Source organism: Acomys minous, assembly GCF_964271855.1.
Source record: "Acomys minous genome assembly, chromosome: 10".
Lineage (NCBI taxonomy): Eukaryota > Metazoa > Chordata > Mammalia > Rodentia > Muridae > Acomys > Acomys minous.
Window position 1 is genome coordinate 42497633 of NC_140491.1, and position 18598 is coordinate 42516230.

General features: G+C 45.2%; 1 protein-coding gene across 10 annotated transcripts in view; it reads right to left on the minus strand.

Moving 5' to 3' along the window:
- Nucleotides 1-5375: 5375 nt before the first annotated feature.
- IKZF1 (IKAROS family zinc finger 1) overlaps nucleotides 5376-18598 on the minus strand; it is an 89555-nt gene continuing 76332 nt past the window's right edge. For 7 of the 10 annotated variants that reach the window (XM_084798334.1, XM_084798325.1, XM_084798327.1 and 4 more), the window contains 3 exons: nucleotides 17503-17628; nucleotides 14216-14350; nucleotides 5376-7411 (listed from right to left, as the gene is read on the minus strand). In XM_084798334.1, coding sequence (XP_084654460.1) covers nucleotides 6708-7411; nucleotides 14216-14350; nucleotides 17503-17628 — 965 coding nt within the window. In that variant the 3' untranslated portion in view covers nucleotides 5376-6707. The remainder of the gene's footprint in view (nucleotides 7412-14215; nucleotides 14351-17502; nucleotides 17629-18598) is intronic. The other 3 variants (XM_084798332.1, XM_084798326.1, XM_084798333.1) reach the window with 1 other exon arrangement.

Sequence of the window (18598 nt, forward strand, 5' to 3'; positions counted from 1 at the left end):
AGATCTGCCCATGTTCTTTCTTCCTCTTGGCTCTGTGCGTCAGGGTCCTGGCCCTGTGCCACAGGCCTTGTTGCTTGAGGCAAGTCTTGGGGGTAGTGACTCTCAGTGAGGGCAAGACTGAGAAATGGATGTGACATGGAACCTATGGTGAATATGTGAGGACCAGGCTGAGGGCTGCTTTGAAGGTAGGATTCTAGGTACAGGTATTTTTCTCCCTCTCTGAAAGGGACATTGTGGCTCAAGAGCATCAGATCTTACCCATTCTAGAATATTCCAGAATAGAGCAGGAACCAGGTAGAGAAAGGGCCTGCAGCCATACCTGCTTCTGCCCAGCATCATTTTTCCGTGATACTTGAGCTCCCAGCTGAGCCCTGGTGTGCTGTCTGTCATGTGGCCAATGGGGAATGGCCCTGAACTTCCCAGGGCAGTTGTGAAGACTGGGGACTTATCAGTGTGGCTAGGTAACAAAGGAGGAGAGGCTCGCTGCCGCCCCACTATAGCTATCTGGTCTTTGAGATGGGTATACAGATGGGCTTCTGGCTTGTCTGGTTATTATAGAGATGAAATAAAATAAGAGGGAGAGGATCATATTTGAATGACCCAGCCCAGTTCTCACATTTTTTTTTTTTTTTGTCAAGTGTTAATGACTTTAGCTTCTCAACCCTGCAGCCTTCAGTGATGAGGAAAGGGACTTTGGAAAGGTTAGGCCACATGTCCACTGTCACACACTTTTGGCCTGCAGTGCAGACATTTGACACAGACTTGGTGGTCTCCAGAATCCAGTTCTTAAGGAACATGCCCAGAAGGACGCCTTCTAAGGCAAAGGTTCCCCGCCCCCACCCCATGTTCCCAGCCGAGGAAACTGTACTCTGCTCTGATACTTCAGTGGAACCACCGATGAGCTGTGGGTAGGGACAGTAATTTGGTCAGGTGCCCGTTTTCACAGATGACTTTTGAAACCCCATAATGGTTGAACTGCAGCAATGGGAGGGACTCAGGGGGCAGGAGGCCCACAAGATTGTTTTAGATGGAGTCACTAGGGAAACCCAGGATGGCTGGCATGTGGCCTTCTGTCTATATAATTTACACAAACAAGGCAAAATGGCAAAGTTCTCCACTAGGGGAACTGCTGAGGTAGAGAGAGAGCTAGGTTATGTGAGTCTTTGATCTTGGCTGCTCTTGCCGCGAGGTCACACTCGGAAGCCTGGCTTTTGCGAGCAGCAAAATGAACATCTCGTCGTCTTATCCGATTCTTTTGTCTGTATCTAAGCTGTTTCAGATCCACGTGGGAAGATATTGTTCCTCTATCCAGAAAACTGGATCTAGGCTCAGGAGAACCAAGGCTGTAACTGGCCCTCAGTGAACTAGTTACCTGTTTAGCAGGGAGGAAGGCTGGCCCTTACATGTCATGGCTGGGGATGTGGTGTTGTCCCATGAATACAACCCACTCAATAATATTCAGTCAGTGACCTCTAGAAGCTGCAGCTGAGCGATAGGGGTGAGGTAGGGTGGCATCTGAGGTGCTTCTGAGACACTAGTTCTGGGACACAGTCTGGATACCCAGCAGGGCTATGCTTAATGAATTGGGAGCTGGGCCTGTTGTGTGCTAATCCCAGAGTGGGTTTGCTTCAGGATGGAGGTTAATAGTGGAAGAGAGAAGCTCAAGGGTACCAGGTTGCCTGAGGCAGCGGTGCTCCAGTGGTGATGGGAACTGCTTTTGGTTTTTTTTTGAGAGGCAGTAAGTGTGTTGGGTGGAGGGGAGTGGCCTGGGAAAAGACAGAAGAGCCAGCTGCTTCAAGGCAGAGCAACATTTGACCCCTTCTCTGCTTGGGGGCTATGCCAGTTGGTTGCTGCTTTGGGCTCTGGTGCAGAGAAAGAGCCAGAAGTTTCCAGAATGATGGAGGAACATGGAGTTCCCACTTTGGTCGCCTGAGAACTTCCTCTGAGTCTTTCACTAATTGCTCAGTTCTCTCTTTTGCTCCTAGCTCTGTGTCTTAGTTGAAGCCATGACAAAAGTCAACTTTCAGAAACAGCTGAAGGTTGTTTCTTTCTTTTTATGAAATAGGATGTCAGATACCCAAAGCTGCCCCGTGGAGTCAAAGGACACCTCCAACTCCTGACTCTACCCCAGAATACTGGGTTTTCACGCGTGCACCACTGCCTCCAGTTTATGGGGACCGAACCCCAGGGCTTTGTGCATGTGCGGTGCACCAAGTGCTCGGCCAGTTGAGTCATATCCCAGCGCCCAAAGTTTTGTTTCTTGCGCTCTGAGTGGGTTCCAAGAAGGCAAGGGGGTTTCATCAGGGAGGCACCAAACTTCCACATCGTTTTATGCTGATAGAAAATGTGGCTGAGAAACACTGGAAATGGGGTCAGGGACCTAGGGCCTCTTATATCTCTCAATGCTGATTCCAGGTTCTTATTGAAAACATGGCCCGGTGTTTACATCTGCATACTCCTTAGAAGTCAAGCCTGTAGCCGTTTTTTTTTTTTTTTTTTCTGGCAATCTCTCTGAAGTGGATAAAATGAATGAGAAAGCCTTGCTCGGTGGTGTCAGAGAGTCATGCTGAGAAGAATTCTTGTGCTTATTTAAAATGGAGGGGAGGGGAGTAGGGGGGAAGAGGGAGGAAGGGAGGAATGGGAGGATACATGGGATGGGCTAACAACTGAGATGTAATATGAATAAATTAATTACAAAAAATAAAATGGAAAGGAGTGAAAGGCAGGACACAGTTCTCTTCTGCCACCACGGCACCATTATTATGCTGGGCTCCAGAAGGGCTTACTAGTGACTTCCTAGCTGGCCTGCTGAGGTAAATGGCTGTGTATACACTCACCCTTCTTACGTCACCTGTCGGTCTGAGAGACTACCACAGACTCTTTTATGCTTGTGTGGAGGTCACTGGATGGGGCAGACAAGGTATTTGTAGGATTTATTTGTTCTATCACCACAGAAGAAACACAAATGTGTAGAAAAAGATACTCTATGCTTCCATTGGAAAGCACTTGTCCACAGCTGAACAGAGATCATTTAGCATCACAATAGAGCCTGGGCTGCAGCGAGATGGCTGCATCTTCTCACTTACAGTCCTCTGCCTGTACCTGCCAGCAAGGAGGCGAAGATCCGAAGCTGTAGTGATGCACGGGAGATTTAACCTCAACAATCACCACACACAACATTATAAAAAAGTGTATTAGAAAGGACTGGAAACAATATTGCATATGAATATCTGGTCACACTTATTCACAGTGAGTGCCGTAGCACCAAATGCACGTGTGCTTCTTGGCTTTTGATGCTCGTACATCTCAAGTTCTAATTGTGGCTCACTTTAAAGTAAAACAAAACAAAACAATAAAACAAACAAACAAAAGAACCCATCATAGAACATGGATGTTAAGTGTGGGAGACCTGGGTTTTAGAGTTTATCCATTCTTTTTTTTTTTTTTTTTTTTTTTTTTGGTTTTTCGAGACAGGGTTTCTCTGTGTAGCCTTGGCCATCCTGGACTCACTTTGTAGACCAGGCTGGCCTCGAACTCACAGTGATCCGCCTGCCTCTGCCTCCCGAGTGCTGGGATTAAAGGCGTGCGCCACCACGCCCGGCTTGAGTTTATCCATTCTTACTGCTGGAACTGAGAAAGAGAGAAATAAGATGATACGTCATAATATGTCTACATAAATTCAGTTCATCTCAAGTTTGCTTTGGCAAGATGATGTTACAAGAGTCACAGTTCAGTCAAAGCCAAACAAAAGAAGAAAAGAGTACAAATATAAGCATAAAACAAACCCCCATCTTTATAACAAGCACCTCTGCTTCTCATCGGAGACTCTAGCAGTTTATTATGTGGTTGTTTCTAAATTAGAAACAGAACCTGCTAGCATCCGAAGCAACTGGTGCTGGGACATGCTCTTGGTGACAATGCAATGATAACATAGTGATGTTCCTGACTCTCACCAGGACACACACACACACACACACACACACACACACACACACACACAGAGGTGCAAATCACAGAAGAGACCTGGGAGAGGAAGCTGGGGTGACGAGGAGAAGGAACAAGAAATGGTGATTGCTAGCTGTCGCCAGCAGGTCATCCTGCTCTTAGGAACCTCCTTGCCTCTGATAGCTACTTAAAACACAACAGGAGGGTGTGGAATCTTGGCACATGTCATCACACAGTACTCAAGACACTCGTCACACAACAGAACAAACCACAGAACAAAAAGTGAGGTCATGCAAAACCCTACTTTACCAGCTAAAGAAAAACATCACAACTTTTGATACAGAATATAGCCACCTTCAAACATAATTTAATTACTTGTGGACACAATATGAAACCTTATCTTAAATACAATAGTTTCAAAAAATGCTGTTACAATATAAAACCACAACAAAAGGTGTGCAAATAGACATTTATGTTGGCTAAAAAAAAAAAAAAAAAAAAAAAGGCAGTGAGAGGAAGGGGCAAAGCATTCTAAAAAACAGCTCCTGAAGCCACTATTTACAATTCTGCATTAACCTCTGAATGCCAGTGGCAGGGGTGGGGGTGGGGTTGGAGCCCTCTCCCTTGGACCAGCTTGACTTTGTGGCTCTCATGGATAAGGACAGTGAGAAAAAGCTGCCAGCAAACTGTAGGTTTGGAAGGTTGTCACCTGGAGTCTATGAACTTGAGTAAGGCCAGTCTTTTCTGCAACTGCATATTGAACAAAAGCTGTTCGCTGCTCTAGTTCCACATATTCCCCCTTTACTCGGTGTAAATGGCTATTGTTGTAATTTTATTTTCACTTTCAAATGCCGCATTGTTCTGGAAGCAAAGACGTTCACTCTTAAAAGTGATGCCTTTGCGAACTCTGTCCCTGCAACTGAACTCAGGAGCATCTGAAAAAGTTTTATCTGCCAATGGTCGTCTATAGAATTCACCAACTTTCCAAAGGCATAAATACAGCTCGAGGCAACTGACTGGGAAAGGCTTCTTCAGGTGGTTCTTATTTTTGGAAACCTTCCCACACTTTCCACTGGTTTAGAATTTAGGTCAGTGGTTTACCGCCATGGAACACCTGGGAAACTGTTTTGGATACCAGCTTGGATGCTGCTGGCACCCACTGGGCAGTGACCACGGATAGTGCTAAGTAATCCACAATGCACAGACCGATCCCCACAAATGATCAAGCCCCATTCGTGAAAAGGGCTGAGACTAAGAGCCTCTGCTTTAGCTCAAGAGCTGCTATGGACAGTCTTCCCCATCCCCCCAAGTTTGGAGTCACCCCAGAAAGTTTCTGTGAAGTCAGTGTTGTAAACATTTACAATTTTATATATATATATATATATATATATATATATATATATATATATATATATATATATATATATATAGTTTTGCTGAGGTGGTGGAGGGTAACGACCCTAATACTGACTGTTAAGAGAGGTCCTTCTTGCTGAGACTCTCCAACTAACAGACTTGGCCTCAATGCGGCAGCCCTGTCATGGTCTGGCTGTACCAGATCTCACCTCTACCACCACCACCTGCCTCTTTCCTGTGATACCTGGTGAGCATTCCTCTCTGGGAACCTGCACTAGTCACTGTGCCCCAAACATTACTATATTTTCTAATACTTGATAAAGGATGCGTGGTCCCATGTCCTGCTTATGTGAAAACACATGCTAGTTGGGTGTTTATGTTGGAGATCCTCAGAATATTTAAACATTTCGTTTAAAAAAAAAACAAAAACAAAAAAACAAACAGGGATATTCTGTGTTTTAGCCACGGAGATGCTGCCATCGTATATTTCCTCCATCTAAATGTGGCCATTCCAAACAATGGTCTTATAGGTTTCAAACAAAAATAACATACAGTGCGAGTAGGGAAAGACATTGATCAGACTAAGATAGCCAGCTTCACAACTGTAATAGGGACAGGGATTCGACTGAAGTGAAGTGAAGGGTTGGGCTCCAGGGGACCACGGTTTCCCCATCCCAGGTGCTATTGGCCCAGGGAAGAATACGAACCCAGACAAGTGAGACTTGGGCTTGGGAGAATGCTTTGGCTTCTGAGGACTTTTACAGTATGAGAAGTTTAAAGTAAGGTTTCAATTTCAGGATTGGGTTCTAAGATGCAGCGATGAGCTCGGAGACCATTAACGGCACAGGAGTAACAAGAGAAAAATGCTCGCAGGAGCACTGAGCTCATCCTACTGGGCAACAAGCCTCAGGAGGTTGGGTGTGACCAGGCAAATGAGGACTCTGCAGGGCTTTCCAATCCCTTTCCTTCTTGCCCAGAGGAGCACTGTGCACAACTTGTCCAGACACCATGTTCCCATGCAGTATATAACTTAATAACAGCTTTGTGCTTATGGCATGACCCACTTGCTCCTTCTTGGAAAATTGTTTTATTCAACTCTCTGAAAACTCAGGCTGTGAATTTTGTTTTGTTTTTGGGTGGGGGATGGGGAGTGTCAGGGAAATCTCAGCTAGCAGTCAACAAAACCGTCTAGAAGGATGGATGTTCTGAATGTTCCCGATACAATGCAATCCTGTCTCTAACAATCAAAACTTGGTCTTCTAAGACAAATCAAATCTCAAACAACCAACTTAAAAGAACAGATGCCGCCTGCAAATCCACAACAACATTGTCCGCCATGGGTCGAGCTGCCGGGAGGAGGGAGGCATAGGCAGCTGTCTTTGTGCTTCTGTGGGAACTGGCTGGGTTTAGCTCAGGTGGTAGCGATGCTCCCCCCGCGTGATATGGGACGAGAACTCGTACCTGTCCTGGCTGTGATAACCACACATGTTACACTCAAAGGGATCCCGGAAGCCATGGCAGCCCATGTGGATGGTATACATGACGTGATCCAGGAAGAGCACACGGCAGTGTTCACACTTGTACACCTTCAGCTGCTCGCCACTCGTGCTGACCACACGGAAGGCATCCTGCGAGTTCTCTGAGGCAGCCCTCAGCACCTCGTAGGCGCGCTGCTCCTCCTTGAGGGCCAGCCCGTTGCGCGCATGCGGGGTGATGTGGTTGGTCAGGTAGATGAGGCCACTGCGCTGCTCCTCAGCGTTGCTCTCCGTATCCGTGGAGTCTTGGCAGCTGTTGCTCGGAGAGGCCTCCCGCTCCGATGACACAGACTTGGCTTTGGACAGCAGCAGCAAGTTCTCCACAGCGCTGTCCTGTGCTGAGTGGTTGGACCGTGGGGGGCCGTCTGAGGGGGGCTTGTGCAGCTGGTACATGGAGCTGATGACAGGCACCACCTCGGAGCTGCCAGGGGGTGTCTGCACCAGCGGGCGCAGGGATTCAGCCCCTAGGTAGTTGATGGCATTGTTGATGGCCTGGTCCATCACGTGGGATGTCATCATTTCGTCCTTCTCATAGTTGGCACTGTCATAGGGCATGTCTGACAGGCACTTGTCTCCTGTGGGAAGTAGGTGATCATGAGTGAAATCTAGGGGGTTGGAAGGTGTCACAGCAGACAGGACACATTTCTCTAGGCACAAAAGGAAAGAAGGGAACATCCTGCCCACTCTGAGAATGTACCCAGTGGCTCTCCCTGACAATAGGAAGATGAGATGAGCCTAGATTTGGCTTCGGGCAATTAGTTTTGGCGTAAATGTTTTAATAATGAAATGGAATGAATTTCCTTAAAGATGTATCTTCTAAATACACTGGTGTTGAGTCTAATATGAAATCATGACTCAGATAGCAAATTGATTCATTAAAGCAATGGTTTATATTCCTATGGGCAGGGACAGCCACTGTGTACCTTCTCAGTGATGGTAAACGCGAATACACGAGGCAGCCCACGGAATCAGATGCACTGTTGACACCACCTCCCACTCCGCCTTTTTCCTCTCCTCAATACATGTGGCTCAACAGTGGGACTAAAAGGAAAGCCAGTGAGAGGGGGAGATACACACTAAACAGTGATGGCGGACTTCATCCACATCTGCACAATCCCATGAGCCCAGGAAGGCTTGCCACCAGGGTGTCACATAGGCTTCTCAACTCTCGAGAGCCAGCTGAGTGCACGGGTTTTTGTACCCGACTTCTGGGGACACAAACAGTGAAGGTCCTGAGAGGGGAGAGGGCCTGGAGCTAAGGTTTGGCGGGGGGGTGGGGGAGTGGGGGGGTGGTGGAAGGGGGGCGGCAGCGATCTTGGGGCACAGGTGATGTCCAAGTGGCAGCTGGGTCATATTCTGGAACCTTAGACTAAATTGACTTTGCTCAAAGAAAAAGGGAAACTGCGAAGGGTCTGAAGCCACAGTGAGACAGCAGACTGAAGAGGCACAAAGGTGACGAGCCGCTCACAGGTTGTACCCGAAGGCAGCTGGTGAAGGTGGTGGCAGAAGATGACCCCAGTGCCTTCAATGCGGACATTGAGGTCATCACCTCCCCTCAGCTCTTTTATGTACAGTAGGAAAAACTATTCCCCAGTTCATAAGTCTGCCCACAGTCCTTGAAGAAGCGTCGGTGGCCACTGACAGTACTCCTGCACTGTCTTCCCCATGATTGGTGGCCACTGACAGTAGTCCTGCACTGTCTTCCCCATGATGCAGTGTCTTTCTTTGCCCTGTGTTTCTTTGTCTTACTGGGTTGTACCACATGACTACTTGATTTCCTTTGCTTTTCTCATCTACTCCTGTCAGAACCAACATAAACTCTGATCATGACACGGGATGATCCTCTGACTAGAAAAAGAAAACTTATTCCTGTCCTGTTACGTCCTCTTAGAAACAGGACGGAACAAAGTCACTGTGTAGGTGGATGGTAGAAACAAGGAAGGGATTTCTCTCTCCATTCAAGGGGGAAAGCAATTACATAGCACTCCTCAAACCAAATTAAAAAAAAATCTAGGTGCTATCCTAGCTTGTTACATGGACCGAAGGAACTCATTCTTTCTTTACTTGTATCTCATTTGCCACCAAACCCTAGCAACGGAGGAGGGTGGTACCCAGTTCTGTTAGCTGTACAAGTGTGTGGTGTCTCGCCAAAGGTGGTACTTTCCTGTTTCTCCCCAGAGTCGTGGTTCTGTGGTTTTCTAAGCAACCATTGAAGCCTGCTGTTTCAAGAACTTAGTTTCAACAAACAAGTGGGCGTTGCAAAGAAAGCAACATACATTCTAGATAAGCATAGTGTGACAAATCTACGAATAGAATTTCTCTACCCATATGTGAAAAATTAAAAGCTACCATCTATCTATCTATCTATCTATCTATCTATCTATCTATCTATCTATCATCTATCTACCATCTATGTATGTGTTTGTATGCATGAACATATGTATGTACCATCCATCCATCTATCATGTTGTATGCATGTATGTATATATGTGTGTGTATGCATGCATATATGTACATATCACCCATCTATCTATCTATCTATCTATCTATCATGTATATATGTATGTATGTATGTATATATATGTGTATGCATGCATATATGTATGTATCATCTATCTATCTATCTATCTATCTATCTATCTATCTATCTATCTATTTCCAATTTACATTTCTCTGCTTATGACCAAGGGAAGGAACAGAAAATTCTTCCATAAGACTCAAGACAGAGCTTTGGGTAATGTCACTTCCAGAAACAGGTGGGGTCAATAACATTCTCAGCATCCCTCTCAAACTCTCACACTGACAGAGAAACAGGCTGAATAGGCTGGATTTCTGCCACACCCCCCCTGCCTCCCCCCTCCCCCCCCCTTTTCTGATCACAGAACTGGAAGTGTCACTTGCAGGAAGCACATGACATGGGAGACCTTAGCATGTGGGCTGGCTCCCTTGCACAGAAGCAAAGGCCTTGGTGAGTTGCACTGCAGGGGAAGGGAAGCCCTAAGATGTCCCCTGTGAGGCAGGAGGCACTGTCTGCTGGCTTAGGGCTTTAACCAAATCTGAAAAATGTGAGCAAGCTCTAAGGGGAACATTTGAAACAAAAGCTGCACTTTGCCTCACCTGAACTCCCCCAACACCATCCTTGGCATTCTTTCAGGATTTAAAACAGCCATAGTTCTCATAGGAAAAGTCTCAGATACAGTGGGAAGAACACTGAAATGTCAATCAAGCCACATCAGACCAAGTAGAATGAGCAGGATAAAAAGAAATGCCATGGTTACAGGGAAAATATTTTTTGGCAAGAAGGGAAGTAAGTAAGTCCATCCTAGGGGAAAAAGAAACTTAATTCCAGGAAGTGGGGAAATACAGCATAATTACTTCAAGACTTGAGTAAAAAAATTTCTTTTTTAAGTTTTAGCTATTTTAATTTTTGGAATATGCAAGCAGCCAAAATTTGAAAATATTCAAAGACAATACTAAAAAAAGGAAAAACAAAAACAAAACCCCAAAGCAACAGAATAGAGGAAGAGTTCAAATCTCAGGAAACAAAATGAAATTAAATCCAATACACATTTGATACATGAATTAGAAACAGCAAACACTAGAATTAAAATTGCCAGGAACTTACAAATCAAGGAAAACAAACAAACAAACAAAAAAAACCCAAAAATAATACCGAATAAACTGAAAAAGACAAGGAAATAAAAATAGCAAAATGCTAACAGACATGGGAGACAACTTATTCACAGAAATTGGAAAGCAAGCAAGCCCTCTTGAATAGCCATCACAGTAGGCAGAACAAAGGGTATGTACGAAGAAGAACATTTCCAAAAGACAAGGAAGAAAAAGGAAGGAAGCTCCCAGTTTCATCCAGACTGTCAAACACCAAAGGTGCTTCTTACTGAGGGCGTTTGACTTCTGGGTTCAAGGAAAGAACACTGTGCATTTACGGAGAAAAGTAAAATCATTGAAGAGAAGAAAATCAGGCGGGACGTAGCACCCGGCATCATCCAACAGGCAGTGCTACCAGGCAACAGGGAAGATCTGCCAATACCAGAGAAGGAAGAGTGGCCCCAAAGCACACCCTCCTGAGGATGGATGCTCCTCAGGAACAAAGGTGACAGGTAAACATCCTCAAACGCAAAGCAATGGTGGAGATGAAAGGTCCACAGAAGGGTGCTTGAATGTAAAGTCTACTCAATAAAGGGGTTAATCAAAATAAACACAGATGGCACTAAGAGGTCTGGGTCTGATTCTCTGTGTTAAAATATATAGTGGTGAGTATCTAAATTGTGTAAGAATACCGATTACTGAATAGAACATGCATGCTCTTAGTAGAATATAATGTAAAATGTATACTGTAAAAATAAAAGCAATGAAAATGACCCGTAACTTTTTTTGTTTTACAATAAATATTTTTTTTTCCTGAGAGTAACTGTTTTTAAAAAGTAGAATCCCCTCTGGGAGTGAATATTTACTGAGGAACAGATCAGTCACCTCTTAAAGTCTAAGATCTGTTTACTATGCGACGGTCACCGTGAACATATTTCATAGTAATACATGGGAAGGAGGGAAGCATAGCAAACCAGTACATCCACCCCAAGGAAAAGCAGTTGGAATCTTTCTGAAGCGGCATCTTCAGGAACCTAGAAGGCATTTGCTTCATATCTGTACATTGTGCCCCACCTATTATTAATCATATCCACTGAAATATATATATGGCAGGGAAATATTTACATTGATGTTCTTCTAATTTAATACTGGTAATTTCTGGATGTTGGATTTGGTTATCTGAAAGACAATAAATATTTCTATTAAAATTCTTTCTGCATGTGTGCCTGCACACCAGAAGAGGGCACCAGATCTCATTATAGATGGTTATGAACCACCGTGTAGTTTCTGGGAATTGAACTCAGGACCTTTGGAAGAACAGCCAGAACTCTTAACCTTCTGAGCCATCTCTCCCGCCCCGCTATCAAAATTTTTATTAGCTGTTTATCGTCTTAGTTAAACAATAATACATTATCCGAAATGTGAAGAGGAGCCTTTGAGATCTACCCTTTCTCATTTTAGAGAGAAACTGTGACACAGTAGCAAGGGTGGACAGGAATGTCATCACACAGCAGTGAGAGGAAGGCAAACATGAGAGCAAGAGGAGGCACCGGTTAGGACATGAACTGCCAGTCACCTCTGGGGGAACACCAACACAGCACAGCTGCTGGGAGCCCTTCTTTGCGCACAGGACTTCTGCTATCCTGGTCCTTCTGTTCCCACAATGCCACTTCCTCCTGTGTTAACCTCTCCCCCACAGACTGCTCTCTGGTCTTAGTTTTGCTTCACTAGTTTTGTTGCTCCCTCTCACACAAGAGCGTGTGACTCAAGACAGTGCCCGCCTTACCCAGGATAGCCACGGTAAAACGTCAGATGCCCTATATGACTTGAAGTCTCCCAAAGCTCAAGGACACAGCAGAGGGCCGTTTCTAAACTTCAGGTCCCTGGTCGAAAAGAGGAAGTCACACCCTGCCTCCTGAGGTCATCAGCTCTTCACAACCCGTGAACGCACTTGCTGCTTCATCCCTGACAATCTCCCCGGTGGTCGCCCATCAGACCTTCTCCACAATTCCTGTTCTCTGCCCGCTCCTCAGGGCTTAGCTGGCAGCCCTGCACCCGAGGCTGTCTAAAACCTCAGCCGTCCCAACAGCTGACACCTCGCCCAAATCCCCTCCTCCTCTGCTCAGGAAATGGCAGTCTTCAGTCTTTCGGTTTAAAGGGTCACATGCGCACAGACAAGTCTATGAACAGTATTTCCAATAAGTGGCTTCTGTTTTGTTTTCTAACAGCCTTCCTTCCCTTCCTTCCTTCCAACCCCGAGCCCATGAGAAACTTCTATTAAATCAATAGATAATATTAGAGTCTTATTTGTATTTGTAAGAGGAAGGATGTTGCCCGAAAACCTGACCTTTGTCTTTCTGCCTTGATGTAGGTGCCCTGGTATGAAGGTATGTGTATGTCACCATTTTTCAATTCAGTGTTCTCTCTAGCTTAACTTCCACGGGCTGTCCTTACCAGGGCAGTATTCTTGAAAATAATTACATCCTTGAACTGTTTATTTTTCCAGACTTTTCTTCATCTTCTCTGCAAATGGCACACTAGTCAAGGAAACCCACAATTCCTTTCACCAACTCTACCCTGCCCTCCATTCCTTGTTCATCAGAGCATTCTCCTTTTGATCACTACGGATGCTCCTGCCATCTTCTGTCTCTACGTTCTAAGCTGCTGCTCCCGCTGAGAATACACTCCTGATTTTTCTGTGATTCTGAATGAGACTGCATTGGTCAGGTTGGCACTCAAGGGCCATTAATGTTATAATCTGAGCCACCTGGGACAACTTCACTCACTACTTTCCAGTGGGTACTTGGGCCACATACCTGTCCCTCCATCATGCCCTACTGTTCTGTTCCACACCCCACCACCAGCATAGTCATTTCTCCTTATCTGCCTAGACTCCGTGACTCCTTCAACGTCTGTGTGGAATGGCACTGAAGTCCTGCCCCTTTTAAAAGTCCATCTCGGGTTCACGAACACTTTACTCTTTCTTTCCTGGACACATGATTTCCTTTGACAATGATAGTTGCTGACCATCATACTGAAGACTTCTATAAATTTTCACATCTTTGGGGGCATTTTATGATCCCAATTGCCCCATGAGACACATAAAGAATGGAACCCAGGCTTGGGAAGGTCGAGTTATCTCCTCAAGGTCATAGAGTTGATGAGCATCTCTGTTCTGAACTCAGGCCTGTCTCTGAGGCTAGAGATTTCCATTTAGGCTTCTGCCTCAACTTCCTTCTTGTCTCTCCAGCATCTGCCCTAGTTGGCTGGCATGAGGCACTTGTCTATCACCTGCAGTAGGCAACAGTGGCCCAAGGAGCAAGGATGTTAGTCCTTGTAGTGTCAAGGATGGGAAAGAAATCAATGGTCACAATAGCAATTCTAGCTGTGTCACTTTTCAGCGGATCTTCCGAGGGGCAGGGATCTGCTCTTTCCTTCTAGCCCTCACTATCTTTTGAGGGGAGTGTTAGACGGTGTGAATTAACTGGAGCTCAGAGAGGACTGATCTAATTGTTGTCAGAGTGGCCACATGAAACATCATACCAGGGGCTCCAGATGCTACCTAATTCCTGGAGAAAAGTTTTATCAGTTTGAAGAAAATTATTAGAAAAAAAATTCTATAATATTTTTAAAAAATATTAAGCTTACCCCCTTTTTTTAAAAAAAAGTGAGATTTTTTTTTCTTTTCCTCTACCTTCCAATATTCTCATTTGAGTCTAGAATACCCACGTAGTTGTATGTTAAAAGGGCAGCAAACATTTAACTCTTACCTAGAAATTTCTGAGGCATAGAGCTCTTACGTTTGGCGACGTTGCTTGCCAGTCTGTCCAGAACAAGGGACCTCTCTGCTCCTATCTTGCACAGGTCTTCTGCCATCTCACTGTGGTTAGTTTCTTCCTTAATGACTAAAGTCAAAGATAGTTAGAGAGGCTGGTTTAGAAATGCTTGCACTTCAAGATACCGCTGTGCCCGGTGTTAACCTCACATCCGTAAAGTGCCAACACGAGCCTATTTCTCATCCTCCAGCCCCCCCCCTGGCACAGCCAGCTGTAGCAATGCCAATGACTAGCCACCTGCTAACACTCCATCCGCCGCCTGTTCAACACACATTATCTCTAAGACCAAAAGAACAAGCTGCTTTGTTCTCCACCCGAGGCTGGACCACCGTGGATTAACTGTGCTTCTTTGGAGGATCTTTTTCTCAAGATTATCTTAACCAAGTCTAACAACAACCATGGGAACCAAATATCATTAAGTCCAGAAAGAAACAAAGGGTCTGAGGTCACAACTATGTAGGGAACAGTCCCTGACCGCACAACAAATGCCTAATCACCACACAGCAGTTGCACAGGGCAGGAAGCCTAGCAGTCATTAAAGGAAATGCAGAAATACAGGCTAGCCCAACCCATCTCCCTTCCTCTAACTCTCCCTATGCATAGGTGAAGATATGCTTGTCTCCTGCATTGTCTCATCTGTTTGCATAGCAGGGATTTCTGAAATATGTAATTCCTTTATTTCCCAGGAAATCAAAAGGTAAAGTGATCAGCTTCCACTTTTTTTTTTGTGAGCCTAACCTTTAACAGTTGAGCCATCTCTACAGCCCAATTTCCACTTAAAAAAAAATTTACTTATTTATTTTACATGAGTACCCTATCTGCAAGTAACACCTACATGCCAGAAGAGGGCATCAGATCACATTATAGACGGTTGTGAACCACCATGTGGTTGCAGAGAGTTGAACTCAGGACCTCTGGAAAAGCAGACAGTGAGGGCTTTTAACCTCTGAGCCATCTCTCCAGGCCCCAGCTTCCACTTTTTAATCTGCTCTTCCAATACCGTTTCTGCCTTGTGTGTTTTCCTTCTCAGACAGGTCATGTTGGTTAACCACGGGCTTATCTGGTTCTATGCTGGCTCATCTCCACATTCTTCAGAGTTCCTTGAGCCATGGCTACATCATGTAACTCTAGCCTTGCCAATATTTTCATTTATTCTTTTCTGATAGATTTTTATAGTAAACAGTTATCAGAACCTTAACGAGACGCACAAGCAATTTTGTGTTAAAACCATGCCTAGGCTTGGGTGGGTATTCATGGATGGACCAGCCTTCTCTCCCTCTGTCATCTACATTTCTCTTTCTCAGCATCATCTGGTAGCTTTCTGCCCCTTATTCTGTGCCCTGCATGCCAACAGGATCCTTATGCATTTTATATCTTTACTTTAAAGCCTGCAATATCTAGTCAACTACTACTGCTGGCATATGCCTGTAACAGTGAATTATGAGTGTGTCTCGTTAAACAGCTCAACATTCAGCCCACACTCTGATTAGTAGGAGGAAATACAGAAAGTCGTAAAATCTAATTCTAGAAGTCATTCGTACATGTGATCTCTCAGGCTAATGTGCTCATTTACATGTCTTTTCTTCTCTGTGAACCAGGCTCAGTCACTAGCCCAGGTGCCCCAGCTCTCAGGTGAAATCATACCACACCCCCGGGCCCAGCCTCTGTCTTTTGTGCACGCGAGGCTCAGGACAAAGTTATTTATCCTGTGACGATATCGGCAAAGTGTAACAAGAGACCTCAACCTTTTTACTAAAGAAAATTACGTTCAGGAAAACAAATGTTTTCTTACATCTCTTGCGCTAGGCAGTTTTTACCCAATGGACCCAACATAAATGGGTCTGGGGGATAACGTGGCGATCCAAGGGACATGGCGGGTCTGGGGGGGGAAGTTGGGGGAGGATGAACAAGAATGTATGTGTTTTATAGGCAGCACATACACTAAGGTTCACTTCTGGAGTCTGTCAATGCCAAGTTCCTTAACCCAGAATTCACTGTGTGTTTACAAGGTAGGTGGCTGGAGGGATGAAAGAAACATGGCCTTGCCAGTACAGTTGGCATCTGCAGTGTCCCCCTCAGGCCCACATGTTGGAGGCCTCTGCTCTTGGGTGATCCAAATAAAAGGTGCTGGAAACTTTGAGGGGGTGGAGTCAAGGGGGGTTGGTCCTTAACTCACTGGGGATGTGCTCTCCAAGAGGAACATGGGTCCCTGGCCTTTTCTTTCTTTCTTCCTGGCTTGTAAGGATATTCCCCCAACAAGGGATTTCAGTGTACTCACGCTCCCAACGTGACGTGCCCAAAGCAATATAGCCAACCAACCATGGGCTGAAATCTCCAAAGTTCCAGTAAGAACTGCCTCTAACCGGTTGTCTAAGACACCCATTACAATGATGGAAACTTGACTGCCAGGGGTCTATGATCATCTTGTGTATCTTAATGTGGCATGTGGCAGAGATAGGAAGAACCTGGTGTAACTAAACGCCGGTGCCTGGCTCCTTGGCCACGCCGGGGTCAGGCTTGCTGCTTCTTGCAAGAGTAATTTCTCACTTCTTGAGAAAGAACCAGAGCATGAAGTGTTCTGAGTCACCTGACCGCCAGCCAGGACAAATTAGGAATTTAGGGCGAAACCGATTCTCACTACGAGGTAGTTTTCAGAGAGTACCTCTAGCACCCTTCCCACAGCCTCAGCACCGATGGCTGCCAGGCCTGCTAACAAGTCCTGCCCTCATTCCCCCAGATACGGATATTCAAAGCTTAGTTGAAACCGAGGCTTAGTCCCAGCCCAACAGCTCTTTGAAGACCTTCATAAGTAATTAGTTAAAAAATAAAATAAAATAAAAGACTCGCATCTCATTTGGACTTTTAAACACAAAGAAGCAATCACTACACTACTCTAGCTTGGCTTGTTTGTCTGTTTCCTTGTACTGGGGATCAAACCCACTCTTGCGTACCACGCAGGCTCTTTATCACTTAGCTACTTCCACTTGGTTTAAAAAAAATCACCCCAACCTCCACCCCAACAACAAAAATACCCCACAACATAGACTCTTAAAAGGGTCACCACTGTTAAGAGAGGTCTTAAGACAGGCTGTGTCCGGTCAGGGAAGGACTTGGAAAGCCGAGGACACTGGACAGAAGTTCCTCCTGGACAGAGCCCCGTCCTGACCCAGGTGCCGGGAGGCGGGGAGGGGCCCAGCTCGGCAGGGAGCCTCAGCGCTTACCTGGGTACATGGTGCTCGGAAGACCCATGCTTTCCAAGTAGTTGTGGCATCGCTCTTTATGTTCCTCTAAAGAGCTTCGCTGTTTATAGCTTCGGCCACAGTATCCACATTTGTGAGGCTTACCAACTGTAGAAAACACAAATTGAGTTTAAGACTATAGTTAAACAGCGGCCTTCGGCCTTCTGGGTAATGGGGATGCATGCAATGAGTTTATAACAAAAAAAAAAAAAAAAAAAAAAAAAAAAAAAAAGAAGACAAAAAAGCACTCTCTTTCTCTTGAGAGCTGTGACTATTATGGACTTAGACAAAATTAATGAATTTTTACAAATGTTAATGCTCAGGTGACTTACTGACTGTACCAAGAATTCATGACTCTTGCTTCGTCACACTATCAAACTGCTTTCTAAATCACTCAAGTGTGTCTTTTAATGGGAAAAAGTAAACCACTGCAGTGCTCCAGTGTGGACAGAAACAGGAGGAGACCACGAAGTCACCGTCCGGGTGGGCCTCCCACCAGGCTGGCCCCTCATTGGGATGATAGCCAATAATAAGGTAAAAATTCGGGAGGTCAAATGAGGTCACTTTAGGAAACCATGGCAGGAAAAGGTTTTAATGAAATGAATATCTCCAAATTGTATCTTTTTGTATAATACAAATGTATCTTACATCTGTAGTACGTACCTTCTTGCTTAAAAGTGTACAATATGAAAATACAAAATGAAAAGTGATGTGGATAAGCCAAACCGCATTGTCATAGGCATAGAGAATATACAGTGCATTTTGCATAGGAAGGGCATGTGGAAAGCCTTGGTTCCATCCCCAAAGAACACTAGGACGATGGACCTTCCAGATCAGCTCTGTCCATCATAGGTCACTACGATGCTCCAAGTGCTCTCTGCATGTCTGTTCAGTGTGGCATTCACTGTTGTTCAACAGGGCAGCGCCCGGCCACATGGGACCATTGGACATTCCAAGTTTGGCCAGTGCTACAGAGGACTTACCTGTTAATCTTGTTCAGTTCTAATTTAGTAACACTTAAGTGCCACCACATGTGGCTTCTAAGTGGGGGCAATGTAGTTATATATGGGCACTATAT